Source organism: Lupinus angustifolius, chromosome LG06, assembly GCF_001865875.1.
Source record: "Lupinus angustifolius cultivar Tanjil chromosome LG06, LupAngTanjil_v1.0, whole genome shotgun sequence".
Taxonomy (NCBI): domain Eukaryota; kingdom Viridiplantae; phylum Streptophyta; class Magnoliopsida; order Fabales; family Fabaceae; genus Lupinus; species Lupinus angustifolius.
The window spans coordinates 22,376,946-22,394,069 of record NC_032014.1 but is presented as its reverse complement, the minus strand read 5'-3'; the positions used below and the strand labels follow the sequence as shown (position 1 = coordinate 22,394,069).

At 34.5% G+C, this 17,124-nt stretch overlaps 3 protein-coding genes and 1 long non-coding RNA gene across 4 annotated transcripts; 2 read left to right on the top strand and 2 right to left on the bottom strand.

Annotated features, from left to right (window-relative positions):
• On the bottom strand, positions 252-3,427 carry LOC109350529 (putative receptor-like protein kinase At3g47110). Its single transcript, XM_019591760.1, has 2 exons — positions 772-3,427; positions 252-667 (listed from the first exon to the last, which is right to left on the bottom strand). The coding sequence occupies exons 1-2, from the start codon at positions 3,425-3,427 to the stop codon at positions 252-254; spliced, it is 3,072 nt and encodes a 1,023-aa protein (XP_019447305.1).
• On the top strand, positions 6,455-8,336 carry LOC109350218 (pentatricopeptide repeat-containing protein At2g36730). The gene has a single exon (XM_019591393.1). It carries the CDS (start codon positions 6,493-6,495, stop codon positions 8,092-8,094), a length of 1,602 nt encoding a protein of 533 aa, XP_019446938.1. The 5' UTR covers positions 6,455-6,492; the 3' UTR covers positions 8,095-8,336.
• LOC109350217 lies at positions 10,896-11,136 on the top strand. Its single transcript, XR_002108089.1, has 2 exons — positions 10,896-10,991; positions 11,033-11,136. It is a non-coding gene; the product is annotated as an uncharacterized LOC109350217 (long non-coding RNA).
• Positions 11,117-15,938, bottom strand: LOC109350215. Its single transcript, XM_019591392.1, has 4 exons — positions 15,681-15,938; positions 13,150-13,219; positions 12,746-12,838; positions 11,117-11,243 (listed from the first exon to the last, which is right to left on the bottom strand). Exons 1-3 carry the CDS (start codon positions 15,870-15,872, stop codon positions 12,789-12,791), a joined length of 312 nt encoding a protein of 103 aa, XP_019446937.1. The 5' UTR covers positions 15,873-15,938; the 3' UTR covers positions 11,117-11,243; positions 12,746-12,788.

Below are 17,124 nucleotides of genomic sequence, written 5' to 3'. Positions count from 1 at the left end.
CCGGTTTCCAACCGAAAATAGGGTCGCAGCAAGGGTAATAACAACATAACTCTCAAAATGGGTTGGCATAATTTTTGAAACAAGAGAAGTACCAAATATAATTTAAGTCAAACATCATATAAGTCCAGTGTAATTTCCCCAAACTTGTAAGCATAGATGAAACTTATTAGCTGAACTAATGCTAAATTAAAATAGTAAACATCAACTTCATGAAATAAGAAAACAATACTGCAGCACTTTGATGCATAGTGTCAGTCAATCTCCTTTGATCTGCCACCAAAAAACACATTTTTGATTTGTTCTAGTTCCCTGTTGACATCCCTCATTGTAATTCTTTCTTTCGGCGACTCCGCCGAACAAGCAAGTCCAATGCAAAACAGTTCAAGCAAGCATTTCTGCATATCATTAGGATGCATCTGGCTCATGTCCTCATTTATCTCACTTTCTTCTTCTGATGATGCAGCTGTTTGTTTCAACTCTGGAAGAAGTGCTGAATCCACTATCTGTAGGAATTTATCCGGCAACGAAACCTTGACAAAGTTATTCAGATTGATTCCATTTACAAACATTTCATCAGTGGGTTTTCTTCCTGTCAATATTTCCAGTACAAGGATTCCAAAGCTATATACATCACCCATTGTTGAAACTTGAGATCCTATTCCATACTCTGAAAGTTATGTAATTTAACATAATCAATAGTAACAAAGTTATTATTAACCTCCAAAATGTTCAGAATTTAGAAGTTTAGAACATCAATAGTATAAACTGTACCTGGTGGAGCATAACCAACCGTTCCCTTTATTCCGATTGTGCTGGTTTGTTTATGAGAGATATCGTTAATGGTACAGAGAAGTCTCGCTAATCCAAAATCACTCACATGAGCAACCATGTCATTGTCAAGAAGGATATTGCTCGGTTTTAAATCGCAGTGAACAATCGGCTGCTCACATTCATAGTGAAGATAGCACAACGCAGAACCAACATGTATGAGAATGTTTAGTCTTTGAAGAAGGTCGAAACTTGATTGATCTTTAAGTTTTGACTCTGAATGCAACCATTCTTCTAAGCTGCCATTTTCTATGTACTCGAAAACTAGAGCTTTAAATTCATTTCTATTGTAATCGATACTAGAGCAACATGTTATAATCTTAATCAGATTCCTGTGGCGGATACTTCTGAGCGCATTACACTCCGCAATGAAACTCTTCTCAGCTCCCTTCTTTAGAAGGTTTAAGACTTTTATAGCAACAATTCTTTCTGCAGGCTCAATAATTCCTTTATACACAAAGCCGAAAGCACCAGATCCTATCAAATTATTCGGTGAAAATCCATTTGTTGCTTGGTGGAGTGTCTGGTAAGAAACCTTGGAAAGATGATCCATTGTTGGTGTTGAAGTAGATATTCCGAAGTTTTTCTTTCTCTTCCAATAGATAGAAATGGAGTATGATAAAAGTAGGAGAAAGAGAACCACAGAAATTATTATTACTACTACCTTCCAAGGGTGATGCTTTTTGTGTGTCCTAACTTCCACAGGGCATGGAGGTAGATGTAGCTCTGTGATACCCCCACAGAGGTCCTTGTTGCCTTTTACGGATATCGCGCTTGAATTTTTAAAGACACCTTCAGTTGGAACTTCGCCATCCAAACTGTTAAAAGAAACATTTAAGTACTCTAGAATCGGAATGCCCCCTAGGCCTTCTGGAATTTCTCCGGACAAGTTGTTTTGTGACAAATCTAAATATCGAAGGCCTTTCAATGAAGCAAACGATAATGGTATGGCTCCATCGAAGGAATTCCCTTGTAAGTTAAGGAATTCCAAACTTATGCATTGTCCAATTGTTGCAGGAATTTGACCCGACAGATCATTTTTAGAAACATCCAACTTATTGATGCTTTTGAGGTTGCCAATCTCAAAGGGTAGGACACCATTTAACGAGTTCCGGGATAAGTTCAGTAACAACGACAGGGAAGAAAGACTAATGACCTGCAAAGGAATGGTTCCGATAAGGTTGTTATGTGAAAGGTCTAGGTACTGTAAAGTTTGGCAATTTCCAATACTAGTTGGAATGCTTCCTTCTAGCATGTTCTGTGATAAGTCGAGTTGAAACAACTGAGTAAGGTTTCCAATGGATGATGGAATTTGGCCTGAAAGTTTATTTACATTTAAGGTCAATGATTGCATCTTTTGAAACTTGCCGAAAGATGCCGGAATGGACCCTTTGAGAAGGTTGAACTCCAAGTCAAAACCAATCAAGTTGATGAGATTTCCTAATCCTTCAGGAATAGTTCCAGTAATCTGATTTCCGCCGATATAAAACTGGTTTAGCTGATTGGAAAAGTTGGCTACAGAGCTTGGCAAAGAACCTCCAAAGTTGTTTAGATTTAAATCTAAGACTTGCAATTTGGTGCAGTTTGTCAAAGATGTCAAGAAATCCAGGTCATTAGATGAATTAGTCCCCAGATGATTGTATTCCATAGCGATCGACCATACGTCTCGAAGATTTCCTATTCCGGTAGGAATTTGGCCTACAAAGTTATTCCTAGGGATGTTAAATAACAGCAAACGAGTCGCGTTGGAGATGGACGTGGGGATAGGACCTGAGATATTATTCATCCCGATTCCAAATTGTTCGAGATTTGGCAGTGTAAGGAACATATTTGCAGGTAGAGAGCCATTAAATTTGTTGAGTCCAGCTGAGAAGAATGTAAGAGATGACATATTGTAGAGCGTCGAAGGAAGCATACCGGATAGTTTGTTAGAAGCAATAGATACGTGAGTTAAGTTTTTAAGACGGAAAATCTCTTGTGGTACCTTTCCCTCCAAGTTATTAATTCCGAAAGAAAGAACAATAAGAGATGAAAGATTTCCTATAGATGCAGGGATTTCACCTATCAAATTGTTCATAGAAATATATAGCTGTTCAAGCTTAGTTAGAAAACTAAGCTCCATAGGTATTTCGCCAAAAAAATTGTTTCCTGATAGGCTCAAGCTTTTGAGTTCAGAGCAGCCAGACAAGTTGGTAGGAATTTGACCCCCTAATGTGTTATTGGTAAGATATAGCTGCTGCAGCCGGAACAAACGACCGATTTCCTTCGGGATTTCGCCATAGAAGCTGTTGTTTTGAAGGTTGACATACCTCAAAAAGCTAAGGTTGCCAATATATGGTGATATTAGTCCATGTAAGGCATACCCTTGTAGGTTCAGGGCAGTGACCCTTTGATGCCTCATGCTGCATGAGACTCCACGCCAGTTGCAAAAGTAAGTAGAAGTGTTCCAAGAACTCAAGATATCGAACGGGTCGTCTTCTATGGATTCTTTGAACCTTAGCAATGATAATTGATCAGTGTCATTTCCTAAGGCACTAGCAGTGTTCTTAGGGTGCAAACATAGTATGGTAGCAGAGAAGAGAATAACTACAAAATGCATGCATTTGCAACAAATTGCATAGGAGGAAAAGTATGGAGAAAGGTTCATTTAGCTAGACAATAGAAGCTAATGAAAATGTGTATGTTACAAAAATTTGATGTTCAAAGTTAACTATAAATCAGTCTATTTGGTAATTGATAATTATGAGTTTGAGTGTGTGAGTGGTGTGTGTGAACCTACATGCCTTGGAGTTGAAGTTAGCTGACATAGTGCTATTCAATTTTCATATTAGGGGTGAGTAGGATCCAACCTTACCTGCTTAGTCGGTTTTGTCGGATCATGATCAGACCCAAAGATGGTCGGGTTTTATCGGATCTAGGTTAAGGTTCAAAATTAGATTCAGACAATATTCAGGGCCAGGTAAGGAAGAAGCATGATCCGACTTGACCCGCCTCATGTCGTCCATTCATCATGTTTGTATATGTGTCTATTCAATTGTGTACAAGGTCATGACTTCTATTTGGTCCAAAATATCATTGATTTTCTAAAAAATTTCCATATATACATGATTAACAATATATATACCTGTATTATTTCATATGTCAAATTACATATACATAATAATAATTAATATTGAGAAGACCTTATATAAAAAAGTTATACATTATATTTAATCGAGTATACGGTCGGATTCAGGTTCAAAGGTTGACTCGATCGACATTTGGGGTCGAGTTAGCTTCGTGTCTATGGCCAAATTCGAGTTTACAAAAAAATAATTCGACCAACATTTAAGATCGGTAAAGAACAAGCCTTACCTGACAGTCTCGACCTAATCCTGCTCATGCTCATGCTCATGTTCGTCCTTAATTCATATAGACAATATTTTAAAATTGGTTTTCATAAAAAAAATTAGAATTAAATGTGTTACACAAAAGTTTGATTCTAAAATCTGGTTTATTCATCACCAAAAAAAGTATTAAATTGAAATCACTCTAACCTTAAAATCTCTCTTACATATGAACACATGAAAAAATCCATATATTCACTCCATGATTTCTATTGAAACTAATAGTGCAACTAATGATGATTCCATTTCAATTTCTTATGAAGCTAAAGCTTGCAAGTTGACTTTGACTATGCTGCTATGTGCTTAGAAATTTAGATTATTAGAGTATTATGTAATCAACTTTGACTTTTATAAATAAAGAAAGTGTTTAGTACTTATCTATTATGCCATCACTCTTATTAAATGATAACTCATAGTTATATATAAGGTGGTTATATATAAGGTGGTTGGTGTACAAGGTTCATGGATATGGAAAGAGTCGATATATACAATATTATCCTCTCAATCGAATAAACTATTAGTGAAGAAAGTGTTTAGTACTTCATAAGCTTGATTGAGATTGTGATTAGGGGTTTTTTAGTACTTTATAAACTATTATCTTACATTTTTTGGTTAAGGAACTAATCTTTTTCGGAGTGCATGATTGACCCTTTCAAAAAGTATCGCTCCCAGAAATCGAACTCTTAACTTTTTGATCACCTCGAGATCTAGTATATCTTACACTATTAGACCAATAGCTTATTGGTATTGTGATTAAGGGTTTAATCAAATTTCAACTCTCCTAATTCATTTTAAACTTCCTTATAATTCACACCCATCTTAAAATAACCAAACTTATACATAAGCATACATAAAAAACTAATAAAAAATAAAAGACATCATTTCTTATTGCCATGTTTATGTAGATAATAATGTTATATAACTATTTTTATTCATTAATATTCTTCTCCCTAGGATATCTCTTATTACATACTTCTCCATTACTTATAATCAACCATTCATCCAAACGTTCCTATGCAAACACATTTATTTTGTATGCATCCAAGAACAACAAAATTCACCTTTTTCTTCATTCATTGCATTTATATTATTTTATGTTTAAAAGTCAATAATGATTAACATATAAATAAATGATACAATTGCCTATAATATTTTTTATAAGCGAATAATTCATTAATAAGAGTCAATACAAAATACTATTATGCTTTAATCAACCTATATTACAACACTTTAAACCTGCATTTGCATATTTCTTCTTTTCTTTTTCTTGGAAAAATGAACACAAATCCTGCAAAATTTCACACAAAAAAGAGGTCTTATAACTGTAACATCCAACCAACTCAAATCCTAGTCCTAACAATAGGATAGTAAAGAAAATGCCTCCTCTAACTTTTGCCTTCACAATGCTATCCTAGACAATCCTCAAACTCTAAAATTATATGGTTGTGGAGCGCAATTTAAAACAATCTTGTTTCGTAAAGAAAATGCCCCTAATGTCCAAAATGAAAGTTTTATTTTGAAGCACAATTATGGATACCAGCACCAATTGGTAATATGTAAAAATTGCATTATAGGTAAAAACTGTTGAAAACAATTATTTGGTAGAGAATCGCAAATTAGTTCATACATACCAATTTGTATTTAGTTGTTCTTTTGCTAATTGATTCTTTCTTTCCTATGAGGAATGAACCAGATTTTCACTCACGTTTTAAGTTAAAGAAAAAAAAGTAATTGATAATATGCATTGAACTACATGATGAATTATCATGAGACATTTCTTCTATGATGAAACAAAAGTTGATTCAAACCAACAATCAACAACACTAAAGCTTTGAAAACCGTACTTTGATACTTTCCTAACCTATCAATATTTGACAAGATAATGTATTACATACTCATATCAAAGACACTTATAAGGTGACTATAGGTAAAACTTTACAAATATGTGTATGCAACTTTTCTACTAAGGATCATGCACTTAGAAATCAACAAGTGTGAATGTGTGATTGGTAAATGCAACTAGAAAAAAAAAAAAAAAATAACCTTAAAACCGGGAGCATATATGCTGTCCCACAGCTTTGTGCCATTTTATGTGTCAGGAGATATGTGATTGGTCAGAAAAATATTTAATAATTATAATTTTAACTTAAATAATTTTTTTCAATCAATCAGAGTTGATGGTATATAAAATCGTACACAAAATGGGACAAACAGATGTGTCCCCTTAAAACCTATGTTAACAGCAAATAACATTGTTAGAAACTTGAAAGACAAATGCATGGTTCTTCTTCCAATCTCGAAAAAGCAGTTATGTCTCTCTCTATTGAACTTATGTTCTTCAATCAAACAACTTCATCAAATCCAATCACAAATCCACATTTCTGATCTTCACCATGACACTTTTTTACTCACACAACTCATTTACTCTTTCTCCCTTAAACCCTTCAAAAACCTCAACCATGCACAAAAACTAGTTCGCTTTTGCAACAACCCATCACCAATTTCATGGAACATTCTCATCAGGGGTTACTCCATAAGCGATTCCCCCAAAAATGCCATCTGGGTGTTCGATGAAATGCGTAAAAATGGGATAAAACCCAATAAGCTCACGTTTCCCTTTGTTTTCAAGTGTTGTGCTGTGGAAAAAGCACTTTTTGAAGGGAAACAGGTGCATGGGGATGCTGTGAAGTGTGGTTTGGACACTGATGTTTATGTTGGGAACAATTTGGTTAATTTTTATGGTTGTTGTAAGAAGACTTTGGATGCTAAGAAGGTGTTTGATGGAATGCCTGAGAGAAGTGTTGTTTCGTGGAACTCGATTATAACTGCTTCTGTTGAGAGTCTTTGGTTTAAAGATGGAATTTGGTATTTCCTGATGATGAGGGATTATGGATTTGAGCCAGATGAGACAACGATGGTATTGTTGCTGAATGTTTGTGCTGAGTTAGGGTACTTGAGTTTGGGAAGATGGGTTCATTCTCAAATTGTTTTGAGAGGGATGGTTTTGAGTGTTCAGTTAGGTACTGCTCTAGTTGACATGTACTCCAAATCAGGATCTGTAGGTTATGGTAAGCTTGTTTTTGGGAGAATGGAGAAGAGAAATGTATGGACATGGAGTGCAATGATATTGGGGTTAGCCCAACATGGGTTTGCCGATGAAGCGCTTGAATTATTCGCGACGATGAGTCACAATAATAGCAAAGGCATGGTAAGATTGCCTGCTAAAGACCCACGTTATGGGTCCAACCCTTCGCTGGATTCTGTGGATAGCAGGAGCTTTGTAGCACCAGCTTTCTCTATGGAAAACAATAGTAACATATGCCCAAATTATGTAACATATCTTGGTGTTCTATGTGCTTGCAGCCATGCTGGGATGGTGGATGAAGGTTACCGATATTTTCATGATATGGAACATGTTCATGGGATCAAACCTATGATGATACATTATGGAGCCATGGTTGATATCTTGGGCCGTGCCAACCTTCTTAGCGAAGCTTATGACTTCGTACTGAGCATGCCTATCGAACCTGACCCTATCATATGGCGAACACTGCTTAGTGCGTGCACCGTTCATGATGCTCATGATCATACAGAGATAGGGGATAAAGTAAGGAAGAAGTTGCTTTTGTTGGAACCGAGGAGGGGAGGGAATTTGGTTATTGTTGCAAACATGTATGCTGAAGTTGGTATGTGGGAAGAAGCGGCAAATGTGAGAAGGGATATGAGAGATGGAGGGATGAAGAAGGTGGCTGGAGAGAGTTGTGTTGATTTAGGTGGGTCCATGTATAGATTCTTTGCAGGATGTGACTCTCACCGAGATTTGTTCCCTGTCTATCATTTGCTAGATGGGTTGAACCTGCACTTGAAGATGGTTCATTAATTGTCATAGAAATTGGTTTCAATAAATTCTTCTTGGTGCTGAAGCAGCTGAACTTGAAACTATAATAGGAGAAATGACAAGTTGTTTTGTACTGTTAGAGTGTTAGTCATTTTCGTAAGTTAACATTTTCACCATTTACTTGTTTATATTACTCTAGGATTTGGACACTCATCATCCATGTTTTTTGGCTACTATTTTTTATGTTTACACACCATTTCTGATATCAGTTTAGTTTCTTAATCTGGCCTCTTAATTTATTCTTGTTCTGTAGTTGGTTTAATCTAACATGAGTCTTTATACTCTAGGAGGAAAAGAAATAAACTTAACATTATGCTCATGCTGGCTCTGCTCAAACAAATGCAATCTTAGAATAGCTCAATCCTATTGGTTAGATAATGAGATGATGAGGCTGAAACAGAATCTAATGAGTCAATTTGCTGATCGAAACACAAAAATCTTCACTCGAAAAAATACTAATCTGTCGAAATGTATTTCAATTGGTATAAATGTACTTGTGACACTAATCTGTTGAAATGCATTTCAATTGGTATAAATGCCTGTAGTTGTGACATTATAGAGAATTTATGTGAAGCTGATTTCTCTATCTGCCTCACAGTGAAGTTCCTCTCTTTATATTTTCTTGGGAAGGTAAAATGCATGTGCTTGTGACATTAAAAGAAAACTAGTCCCTTGCTCTACTAACTCGCGACATCGACCAACATTATTTTTAACAACATTCTCTGCGCTGCTTATTTTTTTCTTCAAATGTTTAAAAGTTAGTGTCGTGTCCTCGTATTTGTGTTAGTATCGTATCTGTGTTGTATCCGCGCTTCGTAGCATAGAACAAGTAGAATGTATTCTCAAGTTGACCTATTCCACTGCTTTGCTTGATGCTTAGCCTAACTCAATTTCCTTTCAAATGCAAGGGAGCATGATTTACTGTTCTTTTGCAGCATTTAAAATTTGTGGTGTTACTATTGGAACTAGTATTGTTGCTTACTGAAATTCAATTGAACTTTTTTGGTCAATTTCAGCTTACAAATATGATCAAATTTGAGGGATAGTGCTATCCAAGAAATTTCATAAGTAGCATATCTGTAATGATATAGAATTAAATAACCTGTAAATGCTCAACATTATTTTATGCACTTTGCAAATTGTCATTTTCATAACTAATGGTTCATACATTTTTTTTCTTCAAAATTTGATTGAAAATTTTTGATGAATTTTTTTTGGAAATGATATCTTCAACCCTTTTTTTCCTATACCATTTTTTACACCTACTTTCTAGTCATTAATCATCTACTCACTCCTTGTTTTTAAAGAAAATGTATTTTTTCCCTTTTTTCTGTGATTTGACTTGTTCATTTTGTTGTTGATTCAATTTGGATTTTGATTTCAACATGAGAAAAAAAATGCAGGAATAGCTCAACTGTGTCAAGCAACAAATCTTGCTCAACATGGAAAGCCAGGACTATGATTCTTCTTCTATTCATGTTTTTTCTCTGTTTCATTGTTAATAAAATTAAGCATTGAAAATGGTTACTGTACTGATACACCAATGCTTATTCTATTCATCTTAATTCTTGTGTACATGAGGACCTACAAAGCACTCATGCTTCAAAATGGTTGTCGTACCAGTATCTCAATATGTATCTGATACTTCGATACGTTGTAGCTACTTTCGTCTATATATCTCTTAATTATTTTGTGTCATATCCTTGTCTCGTATTTGTGCTTCCTAGGTAATTAATGGTACACACCCAAAAAAAAAAGTTGATGGCTTTCATTCTGGTTTGTATGCATGCACATATATGGTCAAGATTTGAAGTTACTTTCCCATCAAAGGATTGGTTTCTGACTTAACAATCTTTACTATACAAGGAGGCAAGGATATGACAAATACGATGCGATATGGTTATAGATACGACGAAGGAAATATAAAATGTTATAGAATATGGTTAGAAGTATTTAAAATTGTCTAATATAAATATTTGTCCACAGTCACAATGGTTATAGTTTGTTCTTCTCACTCTCACAATAATCAATTCTTCTCACTTTATTTATGATCTATATATATATTGTGTATATAAATTTGGAATTCTCTCTTTTTGCATATTTGTACCAGACTAACAGTATTGACATTAGATTCATTTCTAGCTGACAAATCTGCTAAGGTTTTCGTTATTGGTTACAGGGTTAGGTTGGCTCGGCCACGAATCTGATCTTATGCCCTCAAGTTGAGCTCGATCTTAGTTGCCAATATGAAGTTGAAGCCTTCTTCGCCTCCGAAAAGCCTGAGTTTGTCATTCTAGCTATGGCCAAAGCTGGTGGCATCCATGCCTACAACACTCACCCGGCTGATTTCATTGCCATCAACCTCAAAATTCAGACCAATATCATTGATTCTACATATCACAGTGGCATCAAGAATACTGACAAACTTCTCATGTTTTATCTGCTTTGGTAAGAAGGTTTCATGAGGCGAAGGTGGCCGAAGCAAAGGAGGTCGTGGTGTGGGGTCCGATTAGTCCATTGAGGGAGTTTTTGCATGTGACGATCTCATCGATATGGTCATATTCAATGTTCATGATGGAGAAGTACAGTGGATTGGAGCATTTGAATGTAGGGAGTGGGAAAGAGATCACTATTAAGGAATTGCTGAGTTGATGAAGGAAGTGGTGGGATTTGAAGGGTATCTTGTTTGGGATACTTCTAAGCCTAACGGAACAGGAGTGTGACATCATTTAGAAGCCTAAACTAGAAGTATTAAAACAGAACAAGAGAAAACCTTTAAAAAGAATGAATAAAGAATGAAACATTTTGGTTCCTAATGAGAGAACAAAAGAACAATATTTCATTAGATTCTGTCCATACACACCAAAGACCACCTAAATGTTCTAGCACTTTGAATAATGTGCACTCAACCTTTAAAAAGCATGTTATAAATGTCCTCTTCTTTTTGGTATGATATATCAATGAAGAGAAAAGAGGCTTAGAGGCCCTAAATTAAGTAATAAAATTTCCCTTTTTTCCTTAGTTCAAAAAAAATAGTGTAGCATATCATACATAGATCAGAAACCAAATATAAAATTGCAAGTGACAGGACCATCCATGGTGGCTGTGAAGAATCAAGATGCTAGGTATACCTACAAAAAAAAGAGGGTACAAAAGATCAATCTACATGAAAGGGTTTAAAATGTTAGAATCAAGGATGGTTTGTTATGAATGTGAAGCACAAAAGTGCTTCAGGTTAAGGAAAAAAACTTAGATTTTTGTTATTTGGATGCTTATGATGGCGTTCTCCAAGAAAAATATAACAATTGTAATCAGTGATTTAAATTGCGGACCGCATCACCTGATTGGGCCACAATATTGCAGTAGTTGTGACCGTCACAACCGCATCACACCGCAATTGCAGTATGACTCCGAATCACAATGATGTGATCGCAACGCAACCGCATCAGGCTACATCATGCCGCATCGAATTCAAAAATATTTTTTTTAATCACAAAATAATTCACACTACAATGGTCACAATCCACATCATAAGGGCCGCAATGACTGCAATCATAATAACCGTTACCACAATCGCAACCGCAATTTAAAACACTTTGCGTAACATTTTAAATTTTCATTCATAAGCTATTACACTTGGTATGCTTTAATTTAAGTTGAAGGACAAAGATATAATATTGCTTTTCACTGCTGTGCAAATAAGATCAAATACTACAAAATATTCAGCAGACTTTCTTTGAAACACTTTGAAGTTGAATTTCAACACAAAGGTGGGTTGGCTTGTGCATTTCCATGCTTAGAGTCCAAAGGATAGGGTTTGTTCTTGACACTTACCTCTAACTTTATAAGTATGACACAAGTAATGGAAGCAGAAAACAAAACTAAAGTGAACATGTATTCAATGTTAACCTTTCAATTCCAAGGGATAATGGTAGGATTGTTGATAGTATTTTCTTTTTGGTATAACCAAAGGTATCCGTTCATCTTATGAGTAATGAACTAATCCCTTTCGGGGCGCATGACAACCTCTCCCAATAAATGTCGCTCCCAAAAATCGAAACCCATCCCAACAATTGTCGCTCATAGGAATCGAAACCTTGGTATTTTTGGTCAATCTAGGGATCCAGTAGGACCTTACATCACTAAACCAATGCCTTATTGGTATTGTTGATAGTATAATACAAACAAAATACTAACCATCTATAATACCTGAAATCTCACTCCCATATAGACTAGGTGTAAAATATTCCACTCTTACATGAAGAAGTAGCATGCTTAATTATGTCTAACACATTTCAGTATCTCAAGAACAAAACTCATTAACATCATGTTGCTTAAAAGATAATGTTGAACTAGAATCGCAATTGAATTAACATATAAAACCCATCAATCTCAAAGTATGGTATCAATACAATAAACAAGAAAATAGAGTAAACGTCGCCACATCGGAAATAAATCAGACTTCTTAGAATGTTAGTAAACAAAACCATAATGATGACCAAAGTAAGAATAATAAGCCATAGATCTCCAAAAGTTCAACCCTTAAATTTATTGTTTTTTTCCCAATAGATATGAATGTGGCACAAAAACATTAAGTCAATAAGGCAGCATTCAGTGATTGGGATAAACTCACCTTTCAGAATTGTAGCTTCGGCATGAAACCAAACTCAGTATGGTTAAGAATCCTCCTCCAATTCGTCAGAATCAGAATCACTTGCATTATAACCTAACAAATATGCACCAAATCAAAATTAGTGACATTGTGTGTGTGTTTGGTAAAGATAGTTTTAGATAGATTGATAATGGTTTTAGCTTTTCGAGTAAAATAGCAGTTTTTGGGATAAGATAGTGTATTTGGAAAATCGCTTTTCAGCAAACATATCAAACATAAGCAGATTCAGGTTATGATTGATTATAAAAATAATTGATTCTACATATGATATAATTGATTATTGAAATAATCTTATTTTCGCAGTTATTCCAAATACACTAAATTTCAAAGGAAAGGAAAGATGATATGCTGCTAGGAAACAATACCTGGACGCTTCTCACCAACTTTCCAAACTGAAGACCTAACCCTTGATGCTTTAGTTAACCAAACTCTTCCCTTCATTCCAAACAATAAAATCAGCCTTGGTAATCCAAAGAAAATGGCAGACAAGTACATCCAGATTCCACACATTATTCATAGCCGGTACTAAGCCCGAATAAAAGGTGAAGGTTGTATTAGGCGGTCAACGTAAAACTTTGTCGAATCTCTATGATATGAATTAATGAATATGATAATGTTAATGCTAGGTTTGCCCTGAAGCAACGCATTGTATTTCCCGGGTGGTGGGTATAATGTTAAAAGAGCAATGGTCGTCACGCCGCTGCTTGGATGTCAGTGTTGTCAAATGGCGGTCATGGCAGAAAGCGGTGGCGGTTCCAGGTAGAACTCCATGGGCCATTTGGAAAACCCCGCTTAATGACTAGAGAGAGCTTAATGACCCAATATAGGGTTTTGGTTATAGATATAAAGGTTAAGAGAAGAGTGAAGAGAAAATGACAATATAGAGTCTCAAGAATTAAATGGTGGAAATTGGAGGGAGAGGAAAGTAGGAGTTTCGATAAAAGGGTTTTGGAAGAAGGACTCTCGGATGGACAAGGAAGTGCTAATGATATGTGTGAGATGGCCAAAAGAGTTAGGAAGATAGCAAAGGAGATACTAGGCATATCTAGAGGCTTTGGACCAAAGGGTAAAAAATTATAGTAGTGGGACAAAAGTGTCACAGATAAAGTTAAGGTCAAAAGGGAATGTTATTAAATCATGTTCTTTGTATAAAAATATTGAAAGTTGGAAAATATAAGGTAGCTAAGAAAGAGATCAGGAAAGCGGTGAATGAAGCGAAAGATAAAGTGTATCATGAGTTATACAAATATCTAGGTATCAAGGGAGGAGAAATAAGTGTCTACAAGCTTGCAAAGGGTATGGAAAGAAAAACAAAAGACTTGAACCAAGTAAAATACATTAAAGATGAATATAGAAAAGTCTTGGTGAATGACAAATATATTAAGTAAAGATGGAAGAACTATTTTCACAAACTTTTCAATGAGAGACATAATTTCTTGCTTTATGATAGACAAAACATGGAAATTGAGGATCAAAATTATTCATTTTGTCGTAAAACTCGAGAGTTGAAGGAGAAAGAAACTTTGAAAATGATGGAGAATGACAAAGCAGTTGGATCAAATAATATACCTATTATGGTCTGGAAGGTTCTAGGTGAGCACAACATTAGTTAGCTCAGAAAGTTGTTTAATGAGATCCTGATGTCTAAGATGTCAGACGAGTGGAGGAGAAACATTTTAATCCCCATTTATAAGAATAAGGGCGACATACAAAATTGTGCAAACTATAGAGGTTAAGCAAATGAACCATAATATGAAGATATGAGAGAGGATAACTGAGTAGAGGTTGAGCTCCTACTTTTTACATTGGTTACGGATGTGCTTACTGAGAATATCCAAGAATCGGTGCTACAATTCATGTTTTTTGTGGATGATATTGTCTTAGTGAGAGACTTGGGAGATAAATTAAATTGGAAGCTAGAAATGTGTTAAAAATGAAGCTAGACTTTTTGCATAAGTTAAAAATGAAACCCAAAACGATGACTTTGAAAACACCAGATCGATGAGCTCTATGATGATAGCAAAATCTGACATTAGAAATTCAAGCTAAAAGTAAGCTTCAAGTCATTACTAACATATTTGATTTGGAATTTGGATATTCGGAAGAACAATCACTGTTTTTCCCCCTCAAAAAAATCTCTAAGTAAGCTTTTAAGCATAAATTGTTTTGAACCCAAAATCAATTAATTCAACAACCTCTATGCATTATGCTACAAGCTATATGTTACATTTTTTGTAGAACTAGTGAATGCTCTAAGAGAATGGTAGAACTTCTCCAAAATCAACACCTAAGTCAAAAAGATTTCTATGCTAAAAGAATTTAATTGAGCTCCTCTACTTATGAAACTCTGTAATTGAGTCCTTTTTAAACATTCACATTAACAATCCTCGAACTTTTTCGAGAAATTCATAAACTTAGAGAAAATTAGCCGAACCCTAACACAGATATGCATATAGAAACACAAGTCTCTCACCACGTGGGGTATAGAAAGAGTAAATATACACCGTCTTGCCCCTGCAAGCAAAGAGGTTATTTCTCGAATTTGAACTGGTGACCTCAAGACAACAACATAAAAAATTCCCTAAGAGATCGTCCATCCTACTACCACCCTCGTCTAAACACGCTTAACATATATGTACGACGGACTTAATTACAAGTTTTTTCATTAAATCCAATTAAATTATTTTTACTTACTACATAAACTCATCTCTCGAAACAGTCTCTCCACTTACCACAGTAAGACTGCCTACATCTATTCTCTCCTCATAACCCCACTAAACGGAAGCCGGAAGCCTCGTGCACTGGGCCACCTTTTTTTACTTCTATAGGGACCAATTTGAAATTTCCCAAAAAGTTGATGTACCAAAATGAAAGTTGAATGAAAAGAAACCAATACCTGTTGAACATCTCTAGGAACACCATAGCCATTGTAATACATCTGAGAAACCAAAACCTGCATGTTTATATCACCTGCTTTGGCCTCTTTCAGAGTATCTCTGAACCACCGTTTCACACAATCTGCCACCACTTCTGACAGTGTCACACGACCATTTTTCTCTATCCCTCTACTACTACTACTACTCTCCATAAACCACAACCTTGATGAACTTCAATGGGGTTTTCTCAATTTTTTCTTTGTTAATATATTCAGACACTGAAGAAAGGGTTTCTGGTTATATACATTGAAGGGGAAAAAGATGTAATTTTCATAGAATGAATGAAAAATAATCACAAAAAAGTTAATTACTATTTGGTCCTGAATTTTTGGGAAAATTAAAAAAAAAACTATGCTATAAAATTTCAAAATTTGTAATTGAGCCCTTATTATACGGAAATCATTTTTTTATACTACCAAGAATATTCATCATCTTATGTTAAGGAGCTAATTTCATTATTCGATCTTTTGGGATGAATAGTTGTCTCTTCTAATAAGTATGACTCATAAAAATTGAGCTTTTAACATTTTGGTCTTTCTAAAAAAAGTTATTTAAGTATAAGTAATAATTTGAATTTTTCCAAATATTGCAGTGCAGACCAATTTGACTTTCGCTAGAAAATTCAAGGAGCTACATATGCAAGAGGCAAATAAAAGTTTTCGAAGTTTTTGAGACTCCAATTATTTAAAAAAAAAAGAGAAAAAATGTATACACCGAGAGGGTAAGAGTTTTTCACACTGTTACTTTGTTATCTACTATTCATTTTTTAATTATGTTTGATTTTTCACAAAAAGTAATCCAAATGAATATTAGATGATGTATTGCTTTTGCATAATTCTTTAACAATGCATCAATATTATACTCTTAAAAAAATTCCCACAAGTTGTATGGAATTGAGTTTAAAAAATTTAAACAATATAATAAGTTGAATATAGTGCATATGTTAATATTGCAAGTAGACACAAGAAAACAATATAAGATATAATAAATGAATGCATTAAAAACAAAATAAAGAAATAGGTAGAAAACAAAATATGTTCCATTCTTGCATTAGATGAACATGACATCCACCATTAAAGTTTGAATTTAATATATGAGAATAAAGTATCTCCTTATTTCAGGAAATAATTTATCTTTTTCAACCAGTAAAAATATGACTATATATTTTTTTGTTTAGTTTCATAAATATTTTTGTAGAAAATAATTAAATATGACACATTGTTATGATTTTATTAGTTAGATAAGATAATTTATTCTTTATATTAGACATGCAAATAACAACTCGAATTGTTTTTATATTTTATGGGAAAATTACTTTTTCATATTTGACTCGAATATTTATATTTCATATTAAATTAATTATAGTTAAAGCATTAGTAGCTGCATTAAATGCTCTAAGGGAAA

Excerpts from the sequence above, each read along its gene's own strand:
- LOC109350529 (XM_019591760.1), bottom strand. The coding sequence starts at position 3,427 with ATGCATTTTGTAGTTATTCTCTTCTCTGCTACCATACTATGTTTGCAC. Across the intron at positions 668-771 it reads GGTTGGTTATGCTCCACCAG|AGTATGGAATAGGATCTCAA; the intron begins GTACAGTTTATA and ends CATAACTTTCAG.
- LOC109350218 (XM_019591393.1), top strand. The coding sequence starts at position 6,493 with ATGGTTCTTCTTCCAATCTCGAAAAAGCAGTTATGTCTCTCTCTATTG.
- LOC109350215 (XM_019591392.1), bottom strand. The coding sequence starts at position 15,872 with ATGGAGAGTAGTAGTAGTAGTAGAGGGATAGAGAAAAATGGTCGTGTG. Across the intron at positions 13,220-15,680 it reads TTCCTAGAGATGTTCAACAG|GGAAGAGTTTGGTTAACTAA; the intron begins GTATTGGTTTCT and ends TTTGGAATGAAG. Across the intron at positions 12,839-13,149 it reads AGTTGGTGAGAAGCGTCCAG|GTTATAATGCAAGTGATTCT; the intron begins GTATTGTTTCCT and ends CATATTTGTTAG.